Source organism: Argopecten irradians, chromosome 15 (genome assembly GCF_041381155.1).
Source record: "Argopecten irradians isolate NY chromosome 15, Ai_NY, whole genome shotgun sequence".
NCBI lineage: Eukaryota > Metazoa > Mollusca > Bivalvia > Pectinida > Pectinidae > Argopecten > Argopecten irradians.
The window spans coordinates 252,935-272,833 of record NC_091148.1 but is presented as its reverse complement, the minus strand read 5'-3'; the positions used below and the strand labels follow the sequence as shown (position 1 = coordinate 272,833).

The following is a 19,899-nucleotide window of genomic DNA, read 5'->3' as shown; positions in this document are numbered from 1 at the left end:
TGAAAGTTTCTTTCTGGAATCTCAACGACTTAATACATGTTTGTTCTAGTATACTGGATGTATATAAATTGATAAAAACTTTATTCCGAAATAGCAAACATTCACATTCGAAAAAAAATCATCCATAGGCCGTTAATTCAATCAAACAAACATTATTTATTTTATACTTATTTATAATGGTATTTGCAACTGTCTTTTTCAATCCAAATAAAAATAAATGTTTGAGAGAATAAACTTATTAAAGGTCTTGTGATTGTTAATATTTGACATATTATCGATTGTGTCACAATTTTGAATAATTTCTAATGCTATACGTATGTAACTTAAGCAGTTACTTAAAAAGAGATACCCTGCGAAACCCATTTTAAAATGCTAAAATGTAGCCAGTGAAATTAAATTTGAAAATCCTCATTTAGTCTTGTATTGCATTAAACTCAAATTTGACCACATCATTATAACTTCAATTAAAAAAACAAAAAACAAAAACAATAAATGATGGAATATTCAGTATATTGAAATATATATGTTATGCATTTATATTATTGTATTTTTCATAACCGTTAAATAATAATAAAAACAATTGATAAGAAACATTATTTTATCAGCAACCTAAAACTCAAAAGATACTCAATATGATTTTTCCCTCTTTTGTAAATAAAAAGCGAATTGAATATATTTTTTTATTTTGTTGAAATCTCTCTGGTAGTTTAGAAGTAGTCAGTGGATATTTTTCATACAAAGGGGTAAACTCAAAAAGGCGGAGACATCTTGTTCCTATATAGACTACTCACATATAAAAAATGAAGGATTGTAAGATCGATCGTTCTGTTTACAGACGGACAGCCTGAATCTAGTATACCACTAAACTTCGCTGCGGAAGAATACAAACCAAACTACTTCATAAAAAAAATTTCATGAGAAAGCTTAGAACCCTGTAGACTTTCCGCAAGCAAATCGTACCCCAAAAACGTGTAATAAGGAATTTGTTTGGTTCCAAATCAAATTTTATTTTTAGAAATATTATATTGCATAACATAAAGTGTCCTCACACAGGAGGAGATTCATTCAACTATATTAACTATATACATTTTTTAACATATATTGCTTTTTAATATAACATTACTTATAAAAATTGTTCACGTCTATAGAGACATCTCCTTGACAGGAGGATTCCGGCTGATGAGATGTGCCCCACCTAACCTATTGTCCTCCAGTAGTTATTAGATTTATTCTGTGTTTAGGTTTGGATATAGGACAATGATTGAATTTTAGACTTGATATATACTGATCAGAAGTTTGCCTTAACAGTTATTCGTACTATTTATATAAATATCTGGCTAATTTCATTGATGTAGTGAAATGGTATTTTAACGATAAAGAGACTTTAATTATCATGTTTCATAAAATACCAAACATTTTCTAAGTCTACTGTAGCATATGACGTATCAGGGGTTGATTTCAGTAACCTACAATGATTTGAGCTAACATCAAAGACGAAACTGTCACAATCTGGCTGTCTGTAACACATCAGGCCACATAATCCGTGGTTGGCTGCGTTCGTCTCCTCAACGATTGGAAAAAAGTCACCTGTAGATCCACGAGTTGCTTTCCATTTATTACAAGTATCTGTTAAAACACGAGGAACAATAAAAAGAGTACCAGACAACATCTCATAAGGACCCACGATCTGATAACCTTTATACATCAACATTTAGCTTTGTTGTGCTCTTTGGGGAGAGATGGCTACAAGAAATATTTTTACCCTGAAATTCACTTTTAATTAAGATTTTAGAAGCAGTAGTTTTTATCAAATCAACGTCCTATTAACAGCCAGGGACATGTAAATACCAATGCAAGCTTCCAATGCATGCGGTGTGTTGCGTATATGAAGTACAGATTTGTGTTTTGGGAGACTGCGGTATATTCGTGTTGTGTCTTCTTGTATAGTGGTATTATATAGTCCTATATCATTGGTGCAATAGGGACAACAGGTACAATTCTTGCAGGGCCAAACGGTAATTTGGTCTGCGAATTATAAATGTGATAAGAATGTGACTCCATCAAACGAAGTGAAAAAACGGATATGTATTTTAATCAGATTTCCATTTTGATACAGTTTTGCGTCGTTTTACGCATATTTGCCATTTTGGATACTTACTTGAAATATTTGTTACTTGACACCCCTGTACTTCCAGCCTCATGGATCGGTAGGAGTTTCCGGTGATTGATATTATCCGGATGAATTTAGCAACCACATTCCCTGCCAACGTGTTAGTTACGATTGTATGTCTGTCATTATTCGCTGGAAACACCTGTCAGAAAGGTATGATTGTTTGGATTTTTAACGTCCTATTAACACCAGAACGATAGAAAACGATTTAAGCATTTCATAAATGACATACAAGTGTTTACAATAATGATTTACAAGTACTTATCTGTTTTTCTGTAATTATTGGACACCTAATTAATTGGTGTTTTACTGTATAAAACAAAATCGGAAGCGCACTGTTACCTACAACACGATTTACTCGGTTTGTTTTAAAACTGATAAATCAATATACAGTTATAGACTTTTTTATGTATTGCCGTACACTTTATGGCCTAAAGTGTTCAATCCTCTTGATAAATTAGATCGTGGATCGGATTGCATTTCTCAATATGATATATGTAGTTATTTACAACGCAAACTTGAAAGCGTTAATTGTTTCAATAAAACAGAGACATACATTGAATAGAGGATCTTACATGAGAGGCTATGTGATATAAAATTTATCAAACGAGTTCAATAATTTGATATGTCACGAACATTTAGGCGAATGGCATATCAAGTCTTTACAAGTGGTAGTTTCTGCTCCTGCTTAGCGCTCAGCATACAGGGAGTGGGACGAATGGTTCGCCCGATGTCAGTATAATGTGACAGGGTGGGGCGTGTTGCTTGGTGTCTTTGGCGGCATGCTTCAGTGATATAGCACTATAAAAAGGGCAACAGTTCCACTATACAAGAAGACACAACACGAATATACCACAGTCTCCCTGAACACGCACTTCGCAAAACAATGACGCGACACACCGCACAATTTGATTAAAATACATATCCTCATTGTCACTACTTTTGAACAGAGTAGTTATAAGGATCTGTATTTTAATCAGATTGCATACCGCATGCATAGGAGGCCGTCCATACATGACCATAGTTGTTAATATGACGTTAATTAATACAAAAAAGCATATCAAATTATTTAACGAGTTTGATAAATTGTGCATTAAATAGTCACGAGTGTTAGATCATATTTATCACATAACTTTTATTAATAGAAATGTATCAGAAACTTATGATTTCGTCTCTATAAAAACAAATTCTACTGGGATATGACGTTTCCGTCTACTTAAATAATAATGCGACGTCATAATAGTGTTATTACATGTGACATGGCTTGACGGGCCAGTTCTGTCATAAATTGAATTATCTTCTTTGATGTGTTTGATATGAACAGAATTACCTTAACAGAGCCGTTTGATAATATGGAACTCCAGGTAATGCCGTCCATGCTAATATTGACGCCATATGATGATACCCACTGGTTGTAATCTCCCCTTCCTAATGTCTGTATGGCTTTCAAGTTTGATGTGGTCTGGAACTCGACCTAAAAGTAAATAAATATATCTGACATACAGAGCTTCTCCATAACTATCAGCTGCCAATACCACTTATCCGTGTTTGCCAAATATAACTTCAGTACAATCTGATATGAATATCACATAGAAGCTATATGTACAGTTCTGATAATAAACAAGAATGGATCAAATATTTAATATCAAATATTGTGTTAAGGTTTTCACAATGTTATAAAACATATTATATTCATTAAGTGCCCTGCAGAGGAAATGTTGTTTGATTATTTTAACATCGTATTAGCAGCCAGGGTCATGTAAGGACGGCCTCCCATGTATGCAGTATGTAGCGTGTGTGAAGTGCGAGGTTCGTGTTTTGGGAGCCTTCGGTATGTTCGTGTTTAAGTATTACTGCTGGCTCCTATTGCATGGTCATCTCCCTAACTAACTTCCTTTATCCTATAGGGTCCTAGAGTTGAGGAACGCCACGATTTATATCCCCTTGCCAAAATACACCATAGTCTAAAAAAGGTCGTGCTTTATGCTCGTGCGCTAAGCAGGAGCAGATACTACCACTTTTATTCTCAGTAGCGAGTGCTCAACTGAAGCCAAAAAATAAGGCGGTGTCAAAGGGGGCATCAGGGAAAAAAGTTGGCTAGGAAGAAGAGAAACGATAATATGCTAAAATTAATATCTTTGATATTGACTTTGTAATTATTATTAATGTCTAAGTCTATTTTTGTCAAATGCTATTGTGCATTGATCTCTTCTTTGTAAATATTATTCCTCACCATATGCTTCATTAAGTTATAACAATCTATAGCAAACGCACACTACTTCGATCTTCATACAGTCCTTTTTCTAGCACTGGCCTGTACATCATTGGACGTTTCCTGAAAGGATTAGCTCTGACCGGTGTACATTGTACGAAATCAATTTTAAAACAGCGTTGCAGACCAAATGAACAATTTGCTTGTTTGTTTGACCATTTTTATTGATGTTTTTACTACACAGCACGGTTATCTCAGTGATAAGATCGATAGTTAGATTGCAAAATAAATAAATCCTACAAATTAAATTAATTATATAAATACAATACGCTAACCTTCCAGAACCAGGAAAGAAAAAAACATGTATGATAATAATAATGGCTCTATTGTTTCTGTGTGAAACTAATGGATATTAACAAAAATGCATTAAATACTTTGGACCTATGCTTTCTCAATAACATGCTAATGATCTTAAAAACTTACGAGTGTTTCATATGTATGCTTGCCATAGGAGCGAACTGAGACTTGTCTTTACATGGTGAACGCTCAACTCCAGGATTTATGTGAGATTATGCTAATTGAGTAAACATATTTTTAATAACTAGATATTTAGTTGAGAATTTGTATAGAAAGTGAATTTCATAAGTTAAGTATGTTCAATGTTTTAATCGACCTCATCACACGGTGATGTAGTTTTTATCTCTACATGTAGGACGTTAGAAATTTACCTACTGCTCGTAAAAGGCGACCACATAGGTGACCTTATATTTTATAAACACTTTTAATGAGTAAAACTTAATGACATATTGTAAGATCTCGGACTGACAGTAACCTACCAAGTTCATTGTCCTTTGCAGAAATAATAATCACTTTTCAAAACAAATATTCATTAAATTTTATGAAACTTTGTGTAAATCTTGTTGCATCAGTACGATTATTAAAGTGTTTGAAAATCAGAATTATCGGACAGTAATTTTCGAAGTGATTCCTTTGATTCGCATTATAAGGTTTGACCCGATGTGAATGCACGAATATCAACACTTGACGTCGACATGATTTGAGGCTTGAAGATTGGATATGAATCCACCACGATAAACATTCGAATTTTGACATGGATATCGCCTAAATATGAGTTTGATGGTATTTTATCTGTATTTTGATTGTTTGTGTATTTTCAGGGTTTTTTCTGTGTATTGTCAGGATTGTTCGGTAAAGCATCCGGCTGCTGTATACAAAGTGATTGGCTCGATGGATGCTCGAATTGCTGTTTCTAGTGTCATATCAGTATTTATTGGATTTATGTAAGCGAGTAAGGAAATGGATCTTACAAACTAAGTGCATTCGTTTTTGAGATATCATTATCTCCCTTGAATACACAGCTTCCCATCTGATACAATAGGATTCAGAGTGTTTAGAAATTCTTACGGCCCCTTTATTGACTCTATGAGGCGACATACAGATACACTTTCTACATATGGCTATATAGAATGTAGTTGACATGAATGCATTAGATTTACAGCAACATACTTCAAATGCAATGTTGAGGTCATCTGATTCTGTTCTATTGTGTAGCTCTCCAATATTTATGACTGCCGAAACGAAGTCAAAAAACACCAAACAAGAGAAACTTTTCGTTTCCGGATTAAATTTCCAAACCCGTCCAACTGAGTTCGTTGTATTAAGTATTGGGTACCTTCCATGTTAGATATATTCTCTGTTACTGGGTCAAAATATTATCAACTATCCATCTATCATATAGATTAGCAACCAAGAAACATTAATCACAATATATATTTGTTAACTGAGTAACAGATAAACATGTGTATTGTACTTAATTGGACGTTTTAACTCTGACCGGTATACATTTTACGAAATCCATAATTAACAGCATTGCAGACCAATTGAGTATAATGTGACCGGGTGGGGTGTGTTGCTTGGTGTCTTCGGCGGCATGCTTCAGTGATATAGCACTATAAAAAGGGCAACAGTTCCACTATACAAGAAGACACAACATGAATATACCGCAGTCTCCCACAACACGCACCTCGCACAACATACGCGCAACACACCGCATACGTTGGAGGCCTTCCTGACATGACATCGTTGTTAATAGGACTTGATTAATCAAACAAACAAATCATCTATGGTTTTACTACACTGCACTGCTAACTCGATGGTAAGATCTATGATGAGATTTTGTAAGATAAGTGAATGCTACTAATTAATTGAATGACTATTATACGCTAATCTAACAAAAGCAATAAAAAACAAAATGTGGATAATAATAATAATAATGGTTCTATTATAACTGTGTGAAGCGAATGTAAAACTATACTAAGTAAACAATACGTTGAACCCAATGTCAATACGACCAAACGGAGAGTGTTCCTTACATGACGAACGCTCAACATGAGGCTTAATGTGAGGCTATGCTAATTGACTAAACATTTTTTGAAATGAATATGAAAGTAGTTGAGACTTTGTATTGAAAGCTAATTCCATACGATATGTATGTTCAATGTTGTAATCGACCTCATCACTTTTTATTGTACCTGCTACCCATTGTGAGATCGTAAAAGCCGACTTTATAGGCGATGTTACATTTTTTTAATTAAAGTACATGTTTGTACAGTTGTTATGTAGGCTACCCGTAATTGCAACAGTACATGTATATAATTTCAGTAAATGCCTAGTGGTAGAAAATGTTAAAATATTGCGAAATCATATCGGACTCAAATTTTAACTTGCGGATTGATAGAAATAAAACAAAACGAACATCGAATCACAATTGTTATATCGGAATTATTTGAAATATCGAATCTAAGATTATGTATTTCAATGGAAATACTGCTTTATTCTAATTCTAATGGCCATGGAATTAGCAGGACGTACCTGGCACGGATATTGTTGAAGTTCTCTGGATACCGGACACCATATGTCATATTGTTGTCATGATTACCAAAATAAAAATGAACAGTAACGAAATCGCGTACATGGCAATGATGAGCATAGTTCTCATGTGCCATGATCTGATGTTTGGTTCATTAGGTTAACGTCCTGTTAACATCTATGGTTCATTTAACGAAGTTAGGAGAGGATGCGATGTGTCTGTGTTGTGACTACCTGTGAAGGTTAATATCTCCCCTATGTATAATCTATATCACTGATGCATGCCGCGTAGACACTGAACAAATACACCCCATGGCCACCCGGTCACATTACATATTGTCCAGGTAACTTGGGCATTAGTTCGTCATTGGCTTGCAACAGTTTTAGTTTCCTTTTGTTTTGGTACTGTTTTGTTATCTTTTGTGAAGCAGAGGAGGGAAATTAATCTATTATTTCAAACAAATTACACGTTCACAATAAAAGAACCTCGAATTGATTTCGCGGTCAAATGTCACGCAGTATATTGTTGTTACTCACGTGGAATTGTCAACATATACCTCACCAAATCTATTATATTGACAACGGGCCCTACTTTCGATTTCTGAGCAACATTGATTTGACTTTTTTCTATCGGTAGCTTTTTCATAACATGACGCTAAGTTGTATGATTCGATCAATAGGCTTCAGCTATTCTCGAAATCAATGTTCATTGAACATGACAAGACGAACAATGAGAATGTTTGTTTTGCAGTTGTTATCAACGATTTTGACAAACATAACGGTCGCTTCGATATCCGACTATAGTTTTGAATAATTGGATTTTGAAAAAGATTTTTTTTCTTCTGATGTTTAACATATTTAAGTTATACAAATACCTGGACTAAATTAAAACCTTAAAATATTGTCCTTTTGCGATAGCATTATCTCCCTGGAATACTTCCCATCTGATACAAAAGGATTCAGAGTGTTTAGAAATTTGTATTACCCCTTAATTGACCATGGGCGTCAAAAACGTACAACTACAGTGGAACCTCCCGAAACCGATCATGGTCGGTGCATATAATTTCGGCCGGTTAAGAGAGGGTTCGGTTTGGAGAAGTGAACCGAATACCGATCATAACGATCCGGATTTAATCGATCGGAAGTCGTGTTTTACACTAGTGTACCGCATGTATGGCTAGTGTTCGTTAAAACCGACCGATATTGATTGTTAATGTGAATGTTATCACAAAAGAGAGAATCATACGTTTAAAAGAAATGGATTACAACAATCTTGACTTTGTTATCGTTTATAAACGTAGATTAGTTAGTTAGTTGCGTGAATGTTCTTGAGGATGTTCGCGTCTACACTAACCTACATACGGCCGATTCCAGTTACGTCAAGAAGCAAATTATTTGGTCTAATGACACGATGATTAGTCGATGCCGGTCATTATATGACATAGTCATTTTCTACAACAATACATGGCTTCGGCTTCTTCATACAGATAATTTACGTTATCCGACAACTACATATGTAAATAAAAAAAACCCGTGTGATTTGAATACGAAACTTTCTCTTTATTACTAGCTCTGCTTGTTTTCCTACAGTAAACAAACCGCTTACACGTGGTAGACCTTCGTTAAATATCTAAACAATAGACACGATTAAATAATTACACCACCATCTCGGGTATAATTACCGTGTACCTATAGCCTTCACATCTCTATAGATGCCCCAGGACATGGCATGCGACAACTATGGTAAAGGTACGTGTGTATTTCACGGTCGGTTGATCAAACCTCACTGCAATCTATCGATGTCGCTCAGGTAAGGCCGGTTTTCAGAAGTGTACTTTAGTTACATTTGACTATTCCGATCTCAAAATAGGTCCGGTATTCGGAATTGGGAGGGATCGGTTTTGGGAAGTATATTATATCATATTGTTTCGCCTTTAGTTTGTATTCCCTATACTCCTTTATTATAGACCATAAAATTCTTGACGTAACAGGAAGCGATCAGCCGTATGTAGTGTTATGTATGACACTAAATACATGTTGTTATTAGATAAGGGAGATAACTCCTATAGCTTTATTATCATTACATCCTATAAAGGTCATATCATTGATTTAGGTTATAGAACGTTCTAGAATATCATCATGTATAAACAAGTATGTTTTTAAACATGTTGATTATAAGTAGAGATCTAGAATGATCTATTTCCAGAAAGTTCTGTGTGTTTATTTGTTTACTGTTTTTAGTTAGGTATTTCTAGAAGTAGAAGGTTCTCCAATATTCTTGAACTAGGGTTTAGCTATATATACTCCAACTGTCCAAAGCTAATCAGAACTGTAATGAGAACTGTAATGAGACCTGTAATTAGACATATCAAGAATTGTACAGTGCCATATTAGATTCTATTGGGAGATCTATTGTGACTTTATCTGTGGATTATTACAACACTTTGTGTGGATTTATAAAATAGCTGACAGTATGAAGTGGCCTGAAGATAAGCTTACAATGCTTCTTCAGAGTGTCTTGATTGGTAAAGCTAGAGACATTTATTCTTCTTTATCTGTTGATGACATTTCAAATTACCAAGTAGTCAAGAAAGCTATTTTGAAAGCTTATGAGTTAGTTCCTGAGGCTTACCGCCAGAAATTTCGAAACTCGAGAAAGAGAGATGAACAAACTCATGTAGAATTTGCCAGAGAAAAAGAGCAATTGTTTAATAGGTGGTGTGATTCTAAAGAAATTGATGAGGATTTAGGTAAATTGAGGCAATTATTGTTGATAGAGGAGTTTAAACGTTGTGTCCACACAAACATAAAAACTCATTTAGATGAGAGAAAAGTTGAAACACTTAATGAAGCAGCTACAATGGCTGATGATTACACTCTCACCCACAAAGGCTCATTTGTTAAAAACAGTTCTCAAGACAAAAACAGTACCACAGGTACTAGTAAATTTGGTCAGCCTACGAACCCAACCTTTAGTGGCCCTTCTAACGACAAACTTAAATTAGGTGATAAGACTAAGTCTGATTCTAAAACAGATCATAGGGCAGGTGTGGGGTCTCCTTCTGGTCCTGTTTGTAATTACTGCAAGAAAGTAGGGCATACTATGTCTGAATGTTATTCTCTCCAGCGTAAGGAGCAAAGGCGTAAACAGTCAGTTCCTTCTGTGTTAGCTATGTCAAAGCCTAGTCAGAAACTTAGTAATATTGTGGAAGATTCTAAAGTGTCTGTTGAGATTAAGAGCTCAGAGTCTGATAGTGTCTTGGAGAAGTACTCTCCCTTCATTTCTGAAGGTTTTTATTTCACTTACTAGTGATATTACCAACTTGAAACCTGTGAAGATTTTGAGAGATACCGGGGCTTCTCATTCTTTAATATTAGATGGTGTAGTGCCTTTGTCTGAGGAGACCTCATCTGGTAGTAGTGTTTTACTTCAAGGTGTAGAGTTAGGTTTTGTTAATGTGCCTCTCCACTGTGTTTATTTAAAGTCAGACTTTCAATGGGAAAATGAAAAACAAAAACCAAAGAATTCTCAGGTGGAGTTTGACTTTGCAAGAGTACAATCTTGACATCAAACATATCAAAGGGAAAGACAATATTCTGGCTGATGCTTTATCAAGGATTTAAATGTAACTTGATATTCTAAGAAAGTTTCCTTTCCAAGAAAACTTTCTTTTCTTTAAGGAGGGGTGTGTTATGTATGACACTAAATACATGTTTGTTATTAGATAAGGAAGATAACTCCTAAAGCTTTCTTATAAATACATCCTATAAAGGTCATATCATTGATTTAGGTTATAGAACTTTCTAGAATATTATCATGTATAAACAAGTATGTTTGTAAACATGTTTATTATAAGTAGAGATCTAGAATGATCTATTTCCAGAAAGTTCTGTGTGTTTATTTGTTTTCTGTTTTTAGTTAGATATTTCTAGAAGTAGAAGGTTCTCCAATATTCTTGAATTTAGGGTTTCAGAACTGTAATGAGAACTGTAATGAGACCTGTAATTAGACATATCAAGAATTGTACAGTGCCATATTAGATTCTATTGGGAGATCTATTGTGACTTTATCTGTGGATTATTACAACACTTTGTGTGGATTTATTCATATTGCCTGGAACTTTACAAATCATCTGTGGACATTCATTTTCCTCCTGGATTTGTGAGTATTGTTAATTAGAAACCTGGAAGGATCAAGGATTATACCAGGACATTCGCATACAGATAAGTAACACTTTAAATCATCGTATTACTCTTGTACCACCACCAATTACTTTAGATATTGTAAACCATCTCTGTATAATATTTTATATATAATAAAATTGTGTTTTGAATTTAGCTGCTGGTTTCTCATTTCTGTTATTCTGGGTCATAACAGTAGGTTAGTGCAGACGAGAACATCCCCAAGAACATTCACGCAACTAACTAACTAAACTACGTTTATAAGCGGTAACAAAGTCAAGATTGTTGTAATCCATTTCTTTTAAACGTATGATTCTCTCTTTTGTGATAACATTCACATTAACAATCAATATCGGTCGGTTTTAACGAACACTAGCCATACATGCGGTACACTAGTGTAAAACACGACTTCCGATCGATTAAATCCGGATCGTTATTGTCGGTATTCGGTTCACTTCTCCCAACCGAACCCTCTCTAAACCGGTCGAAATTATATGCACCCAACTTGATCGGTTTCGGGAGGTTCCACTATACTACTGTGAGGCGTTAAAGAGATTGTTTTTGTTCTAATAGTAAATACCTTTTATAAAATTACCTGTATATAATGTCCGTCTCCGGTTTGGGCTGGACACCACCCTTGGGAACTACTGATCCTGACTTTCTCTATAGGACAAGAGTGATGAGTAGATGAAGCTGATAAAGCAGTGTCAGGTACCCCATTAGGCCCGGTTACCAAATCGTAGTCACAAGGACCGCATCCTGTTGTAAATTTACCATAAAAATCCTAATTTTGAAAGAAATTATAATGTTATGTGACTGGTAATATTGTTTGTCCTTACATTACCCTGGTTGTTAATATGACGATAATCTAATCATGCAAATTATTATGGAAATATGTTCTTTCCTCAAGATTACTTACATACTGAAACCACTTTATTTTAGCGATACTTATTCATTTTTTGGAGCGCGAATTTAAGTGTTTCGCTAATAATTCTATAAATTGTAAAATGTACTTAATAGTCATGTACTCGCGGTAAAATATGTAGAAAATATAGCATAATCGAAAATAAAATGTTTTACAGTTAATGATCAACTCACGGACCAACAGAAGTACCTGATATAAGTTATATAATTTTGTTCTTCTTCAACAATCTAAATAGGAAAAATTTAAGGATAAACAAATAAATAAAGACATTTATAAAATTAATATCCGATAACACTTCTAGAAGAAATTGAAATAAGATGGGAAAAAAGAAAAATATTGACGGTTTTATATACATTTATAAACATGAAGAAATCTAAAAATTACGAATTTCCTATATTTTAAATCCAATTAAAATTACTTACCAAAACACATATTTGCCTGTGAAATGAGACCAAAAAGCTGAAGCACAGTCTTCATGGTGAAATGTCCAATCAAGTGTCCACACTCTACTCAACCATCGTACCAGGCAGGTATCGATAGGTCTAGTAATCCATACCGTAAACGAGTTCTTAAACCTCATTAAATTATGTTTGACTTGAGAGGCAGGCTTTCCATGTCATTTAATCAATATCGAAACCCAATCACACGAGCCAATCGATACACGTTTTTTCAGTGTATAATAAGAAAGGAAGAGTTTTATGTAAAACTATTGTTAAAACAATTAGTGTTTATTCGACCTCCAATGTTGCGATCAAATTCCCTACCGTAAAGTTATATGTGCCATATTTTTAATGCTCACAAATTAAGATGAGCTTTTAATATGTTATTCGTCGGTAAAAGATACCAACATTTTGAGAATTACAGTAGCTCCAATGCATAGTTTTAAATTATACAAGAACAAATAAGAGTTCAAAATGATTTTGACAGTAAAGCCAAAAATCATTTTAATTACGTCTATAGTTAAGTATACATACGATAAGACAATCATATCAAATTTTGTTCTTAAATTTCCTTCAACATTTTAACAACATTATTATTAATTGTTAAGTGATTTCCGCTTCTATCTAAACATATAGAAGGCATACAAACACCTATTTTACAGTTCATAATTTTTGTGTTGTAAATAACGTGTATAAAGCATCTGAAGCCATTTCAATGATGTTCAAAGCTTTATTCACCAAACCTTATGGTTTTCAATAGATTAATGAAGAGAAAAATCACATGTCAAAACTTTCCGTACAGTTACAACTCCTATGACTTTAAATATGGATATTTTAATATTTTAATGAAAGTGGTAGTTCTTGCTCCTGTTTAGTGTTCAGCATAAAGATTTGCCCGTTATCAGTATAATGAGACTGGGCGGGTTGTGTTTTAGGCCACCTATGACGAAGTCTCAAATGACCTATTCTAATCGCCTTTTGTCCGTCGTCGTGTATCGTGTTTTCGTAAACAAGTTACATTTTTTCGACTTCATTTCAAAAACTGCTGGAGCAAATTTAAAGAAATTTTGCACAGACCTTTGAAGGCATAAGGCCAATCAAAAGTGTAAACTATGTAGCCCCCAAGGCGCTGTGGGAGGGGCAAAAAGGGTAAAATTTATCAAAATCTCAAAATCATCTTCCCTACTCGCAGTTGTGGTAGAATCAAACAATTTTCATAGATTGGAAGATACCAAGGCCCTTTACTAAAAATATTAATTTCATGGCCCTTGAAACTTTGGGGAGGGGTCAAACTTACTATAGTGTATTTAGGATAAACACATTTATGAGCATTATTTGCTCAATTTTCATAGGAAATAAGTCAAACAGGGGTTACAATTATTAAGCCTGTTATAACAATGAAACAGCATATCCATATAGGTCCTGGCTGACCCCCATGGGCTAGAGGGGCAGGACTAAAAGGGGTCAACATGGCTAAAATTTCAAGAACTCACAAAGTATGTTTCGCTAGGCGATTGGGTGCCGTAGATTGTGAGTTTGAGGCCCAGATAGGGCACGAGTCAATAAATTGTCATGCTTTGTTAAATTGTGTTTCTTTGATATTTTATATTTAATAAACACATTGTATCATATACACCATGTGTTATTGACCCAAAGATTTAATTTGACAATTTCCACAGTGTTAATGTCAGCATATCGAACCGACTATCACTTCGTCATCGAAACGTCCTTTTTTGGGAACGTGGATGTGGCGCAGTGGTAGAAGGCGCAGCTATGTTTGGCTAGGCGATTGGGTGCCGTAGATCGTGAGTTCGAGGCCCAGATAGGGCACGAGTCAATAAATTGTCATGATTTGATAAAATGGGTTTCTCTGATATATTAAACAACCATATTTATTGACAAAAAATAATTTAAACACACATGTACAATGTACAACAATATGATTAAAATACAGATCCTTATTATCACTACGTTGGATATTTAACGGAGTGGTTATAATAGGGATCTGTATTTTAATTAGATTGAATGTACAATGGATCTCTTCCAAATAATTCTGTTGATTTCCATATCTCAAAGACTTTGATTATATATGTTAATAATGTACATGCAATTTGAAAAAAAAATATATTAGATATAGCCCGTATCGTTACAATCAGAAATATAAATAAAATCACGAAACTGTTCTGCGACATATTGCATTTGTTTTCGGTTCCTTTATTAATGAATGCAACTATCAAATGTGTTCTATGAAATTCATTGCTCGTGAAATTGCCGATTTAATTTTGTAGCTCCAACTAGTTCAGAATAAATATATCACTTTTATGATGAAAACAAGCGATAATTATTGTACAAAAGCAGGGACTAATTTCACAAAGAACGATCAGATTTATCAAACACTTTAACATGTTTTGCCTTCTATATGATCTTACATATTAAATTATTTTACTTCATATCTACAGTTTCTGGGTCATAATTTGCAATAAAGATATCATTCATTATCGCAATTAAAGGACTCAATGTATGGTAACGGGATCTGGCCCCGGTTGTCTGGTATCTACTTCCGGAAAAATCGTACTCCAAGAAATTGAGAAGGGTACATGCTAAATCGCTTCAAAAATTCGATATCATTTCATTTATCTATCGAAACCTAATCAAAAATTAGAACAGTAAAAGTTTAAAACTTTGATATGTCCCATAATTGTATGTAAAATGAGAATACAGTCTCCTTTTTGTATTCAAACATGTAACCTGGATCGTATTTCCGTACAAAATTGAGAAAAATGCGTGAGAATATGGAAATATCTCAAGATATCGGATGCATTTCATTAAGATAAGATGTTGATCTACCACTTCAAATTAATCGTTAATACGTCTTTTGTGCCATAATCGATGGTGTTTAGCGGGCATGTTATGACCATAGTGTACGTGTTTGGTACGCACAACATGACGGTTTGGTATAGTCATTAGTATACGGTTTGGTATAACAACCTGGTTCAATTTTAATCACAAACAGGGAGCCGCAAACCGTGGCATAATCCCTCGCGCTTTGTAGTAAGTATATATATGAAAACCTTAATATCAAGCTATTAATGTACTTGTATATAATTTTAAGTGTATGTGTGTATTGTAAAACTGAATAAAACAGCTGGTGACAAAATAAGCAGGAATTTGGTATTTTTAACTAAGTTTCCATGGTAACAGAAAAAATACCAAAATGTCATGTTTGCAATAGCGAAAGGCACAACAACTAGGGCACTTGTCTGATATATATTAATCCAAAACGCGTTTCGCAGGGGATAATAAAATCCAATTGACTGATCAAGGAACGAACGATCAAACTAACGAACGAGCAAAACAGGACTCACGAAAGAAATATACTTTTGGTTTGACCAGACTTCTGTCGTACGAAGCACTTTATGGTTTAATGGCTGAAACCTTTGGTCGTGTACACAGACAGTTTAACAGACGGAAGGAAGGAAGGGCACGTGTTACCCATAGGCTCAGCTGGATATAGTATGACTGAAGACAGACATATATTTCCGTAACCCTTAATTATACAATGTTAAAAAGTGCAATATATGGAAATAACGTAGCCAAATTTTCATGTTTATTTATTATTCTTATATTTACACTCTACCATTGTCCCCAAACCCCCATTTGAAAAGGAAACCCCCATTACAGAAGGAAGATTTTTTTTTTATATCCGAAACAGATATTCCGTTTATGGTCAGCTGATGATATGGGAAGGTGGTCTAAATCACTTAAATGCTTGCAAATAAAGAGCGATAGTACTGAGCTTCTGCCGGATGAAGATTACGTTTGTCAGATCATAAGAGCATTTGAACCGCTTAATGATATAATGAGCTTACGTCAAAACATCATATCCACGGTGATTACCCATGACTCCCCTCCCCATATATATAGAAATGGCGGCCGCAAACTGAAGCGTTTGTTCGATCGTTTCTTTGATCGTTCGATCGTAGAGTCAATCGATATGAAGCGAAAGGAAACGATCATTTGTTCTTTGATATATCAATAAAATCATTACCTGGGTGGAAATCCCGTGCTCTGATCGCGATCAAATCTACTATTATTTCGTTTTCTCTTTTTGAATATTTTAACATTTTCAGCAGATAAATATACATCTATGATGACTATTTCCGGTACATCGTTCACGAATATTACGGACGGTAGTGGGCCCAGCACGGATCCTTGAAGGATTCCTGATGATACGTCTGTCCACTCGGATTGCTGTTTAAATAAATGTAGTACAGTTAAATAACCAAAATGCGATATGACACCACAGTCGGTAAATTATGGAAAATTGGATAAAAACTATTTCATTAAAATGAACACTTGAATAAGCATCGTTCGTTTCGCCCTGAAGATGAAATCATGGGATAAATTATAATGTTAATAAATTGGTATAAAAATAGAAGGACATCAATATTAATTTTGATATGTAATGAAATGCTTATCTGAAAATAGAACACAAAGATAACGTTTCTTCTCCCCTGGGGGATGAATAAAATAACATAACAAAAAGGAAATAACATAAATGAAAAAATACGCATGAGTATGGAAGTGTCTTAACTTGTATTTAAAATGCTTAATGATTAATTGTTGCATATATTTTGTAGGGTGTAGTGTTTTTTCCGACTTTCCCGTTACATGCTTTGATATCACGAAGCTATATATGACAGCTACCAAAAACCAGGGTTACACACTTACATGTATACAAATGTAGTTGTTTTCTATGGTGGTAATTATGTATCAGCTCTTATTGTGTTAATTTGACTGCGCGGAATGATAAAACTGTCACTAATTTATTCTATGCTTTTATTTGTGAATCAAAACCAGGCTGTTATTAGCAAACCGTATACTAACACCTTCCCGTTCGCATCGGTACATTTGTACCGATATGACTTTGATAACGTCATCTACCAAGTTCGAAGGCGTCAGATTAACCTTTATATTCCTCGTAGAAACGAAATATTTATATCAACGGAATCAGTGATTTCTCTATTTTATGTTCATATAAATTTCACAAGTTGGTTTGCTAGAATGAATTAGTCCGCTGTAAGTTTCCGTCAAAAAAACGTCCGTTAAAAAGTGCCGAAAATGCCGTTAAATTTGCCAACGTTATTCGTGAATAAACCGCTCGGAAAGTAAATATGAAATATTGCAGTGTTGAAATGACATATATCAATGAAAGGCTTAGATTGCAAGCAAGAAAAAGGTGTTATTCATATGTCTTTATTTTATTATTTTAAAGAAAATTTTCTCAAATGAAAAACATATGCGATGTTTTTCGTTAAAAATTAGCGTTTTTATGTATTCAGAGCTGGAAAATATATATCAGTTAAGATTATAACTTCATGAAAATACAGTGTGTTAATGCCACAGATAAAATCCTTTACAAATCAGCTTTAGATTTGAAAATTGGTTTTCTTGAAACGAAATTATCGCGATTTTACTTTACCCTACTCAAACGAAAATTCGCGACGTTACTTACAAATGCGTAACATTATGACGTGACGCTTCATTTACGTTTATCGTTACGTTATGATCATGATCCTGGAGAAGCACATCCGGTGATTGTTTATCTAAATCAAATATATATATATATATATAATGCTGTTGAAGATTACAGATATAGAATTTAACGAAACTACTCAAAATACTCTATGTAATTTGCTAGTGTGAGATCTGAAAATATCATCGCCTTCATATTATGGGATGCTAAATGCGAGATTACGGTGATTCTGACCTCGGACGGTCAACGTTGCGGCCTCGGAAACTCCTCTTTGATGGAATCATAGGTAATTATTACCACTGAAAAAAATCCATAAGCTAAAGCATCTGTGAAAGTACTTCAAATTTTGTACATGTATAGAAAAAAATAATATAGAGTATTGTCCCTTGAGCGTCCATAGAAACGATGCATTATAAACTCTCATTAATTTTTGAAGCATTAGCAATTAATGTTAGGTTTAGACGTCGTTGAAACCAGTTCAATTATCAAACATTTTATGAAACGGACATATTTCAACTTGTTTACTTAAATGTGTGAAATAGCGGGACTAGTAGCAGGTACATGTGCAGCACACGTAGGTAACACTGTACAGTGTACATGTACGTAGTTAAGACGGGTAAGTCGTGATAGGCATAGTTCTTTTGTACGTACGTGTACATGTACATCTCGTGCACAATTAACAGGGGCTCTGGATCCGTTTTGAAATAGACTTAGGATAGGATGAATATAGAACTATTCGTAATAGATTGACATACGAACTATTTGTAATACACGTTTTGGTCGGTAAAATCAAATCGCTTTTTTTGTGAGTGACGACCGGTGCATTATAATTATGTGTATATACATTGTTCATATGCATATACATGCTCTCTTAATCTGTTTGCATTAAAATGTTGACTATAGTATCAGAATCAGTTCCTATAATCCGATGATGACATATAAACTGTTTTCAAGATAAATTAGATATTATTTATATTGTAATATTATTGGACAATTGAAAGTTATTGGATTTGAAAAAAATGTAGTTATACAGATTATATATACTAGTAATCTTGTGCACAGGGACCTGGCACGAAAATGTTTAACCAACAGTATATACATATTATAGTATCTATAATATGTATGTATACTGTTGCTTAAAAATGTTCGTGCCAGGTCCCTGTGGTCTTGTGGTTCATATGTAAAATATAGATTATATACTAGAAGTCTTGTGGTTCATAACTCCATAAACATATAATTAAGTCATACTGATTACAAGTCAGATCTGTCATTTCCACTATTTTACACAACCAAATGAAAACTGAAAGGATGTCGAAGGAAGAGATATCATGGATGACTCTGCTACATAGTTTTTTAAAAAACGAAAACAGATTACAAATCATTTTTGGAATAACAGCCTGTAATGAAATATATAAAGAATTTGGTTTATATTTATAAATATAATTTACAACAATCCTTCTCACAATTGATCGACAACATCCATATGAAAACGGTTAACAGTAAATAAAACGATTTAATGTTTAATGTGTACATGTAATTATAAAT

General features: G+C 34.1%; 1 protein-coding gene across 1 annotated transcript; it reads right to left on the bottom strand.

The window, feature by feature from the left end:
- Positions 1-945: 945 nt before the first annotated feature.
- Positions 946-13,256, bottom strand: LOC138309111 (discoidin-2-like). Its single transcript, XM_069250250.1, has 5 exons — positions 12,801-13,256; positions 12,049-12,212; positions 3,501-3,644; positions 2,159-2,312; positions 946-1,626 (listed from the first exon to the last, which is right to left on the bottom strand). Exons 1-5 carry the CDS (start codon positions 12,853-12,855, stop codon positions 1,385-1,387), a joined length of 759 nt encoding a protein of 252 aa, XP_069106351.1. The 5' UTR covers positions 12,856-13,256; the 3' UTR covers positions 946-1,384.
- Between the last annotated feature and the right edge of the window lie 6,643 nt (positions 13,257-19,899).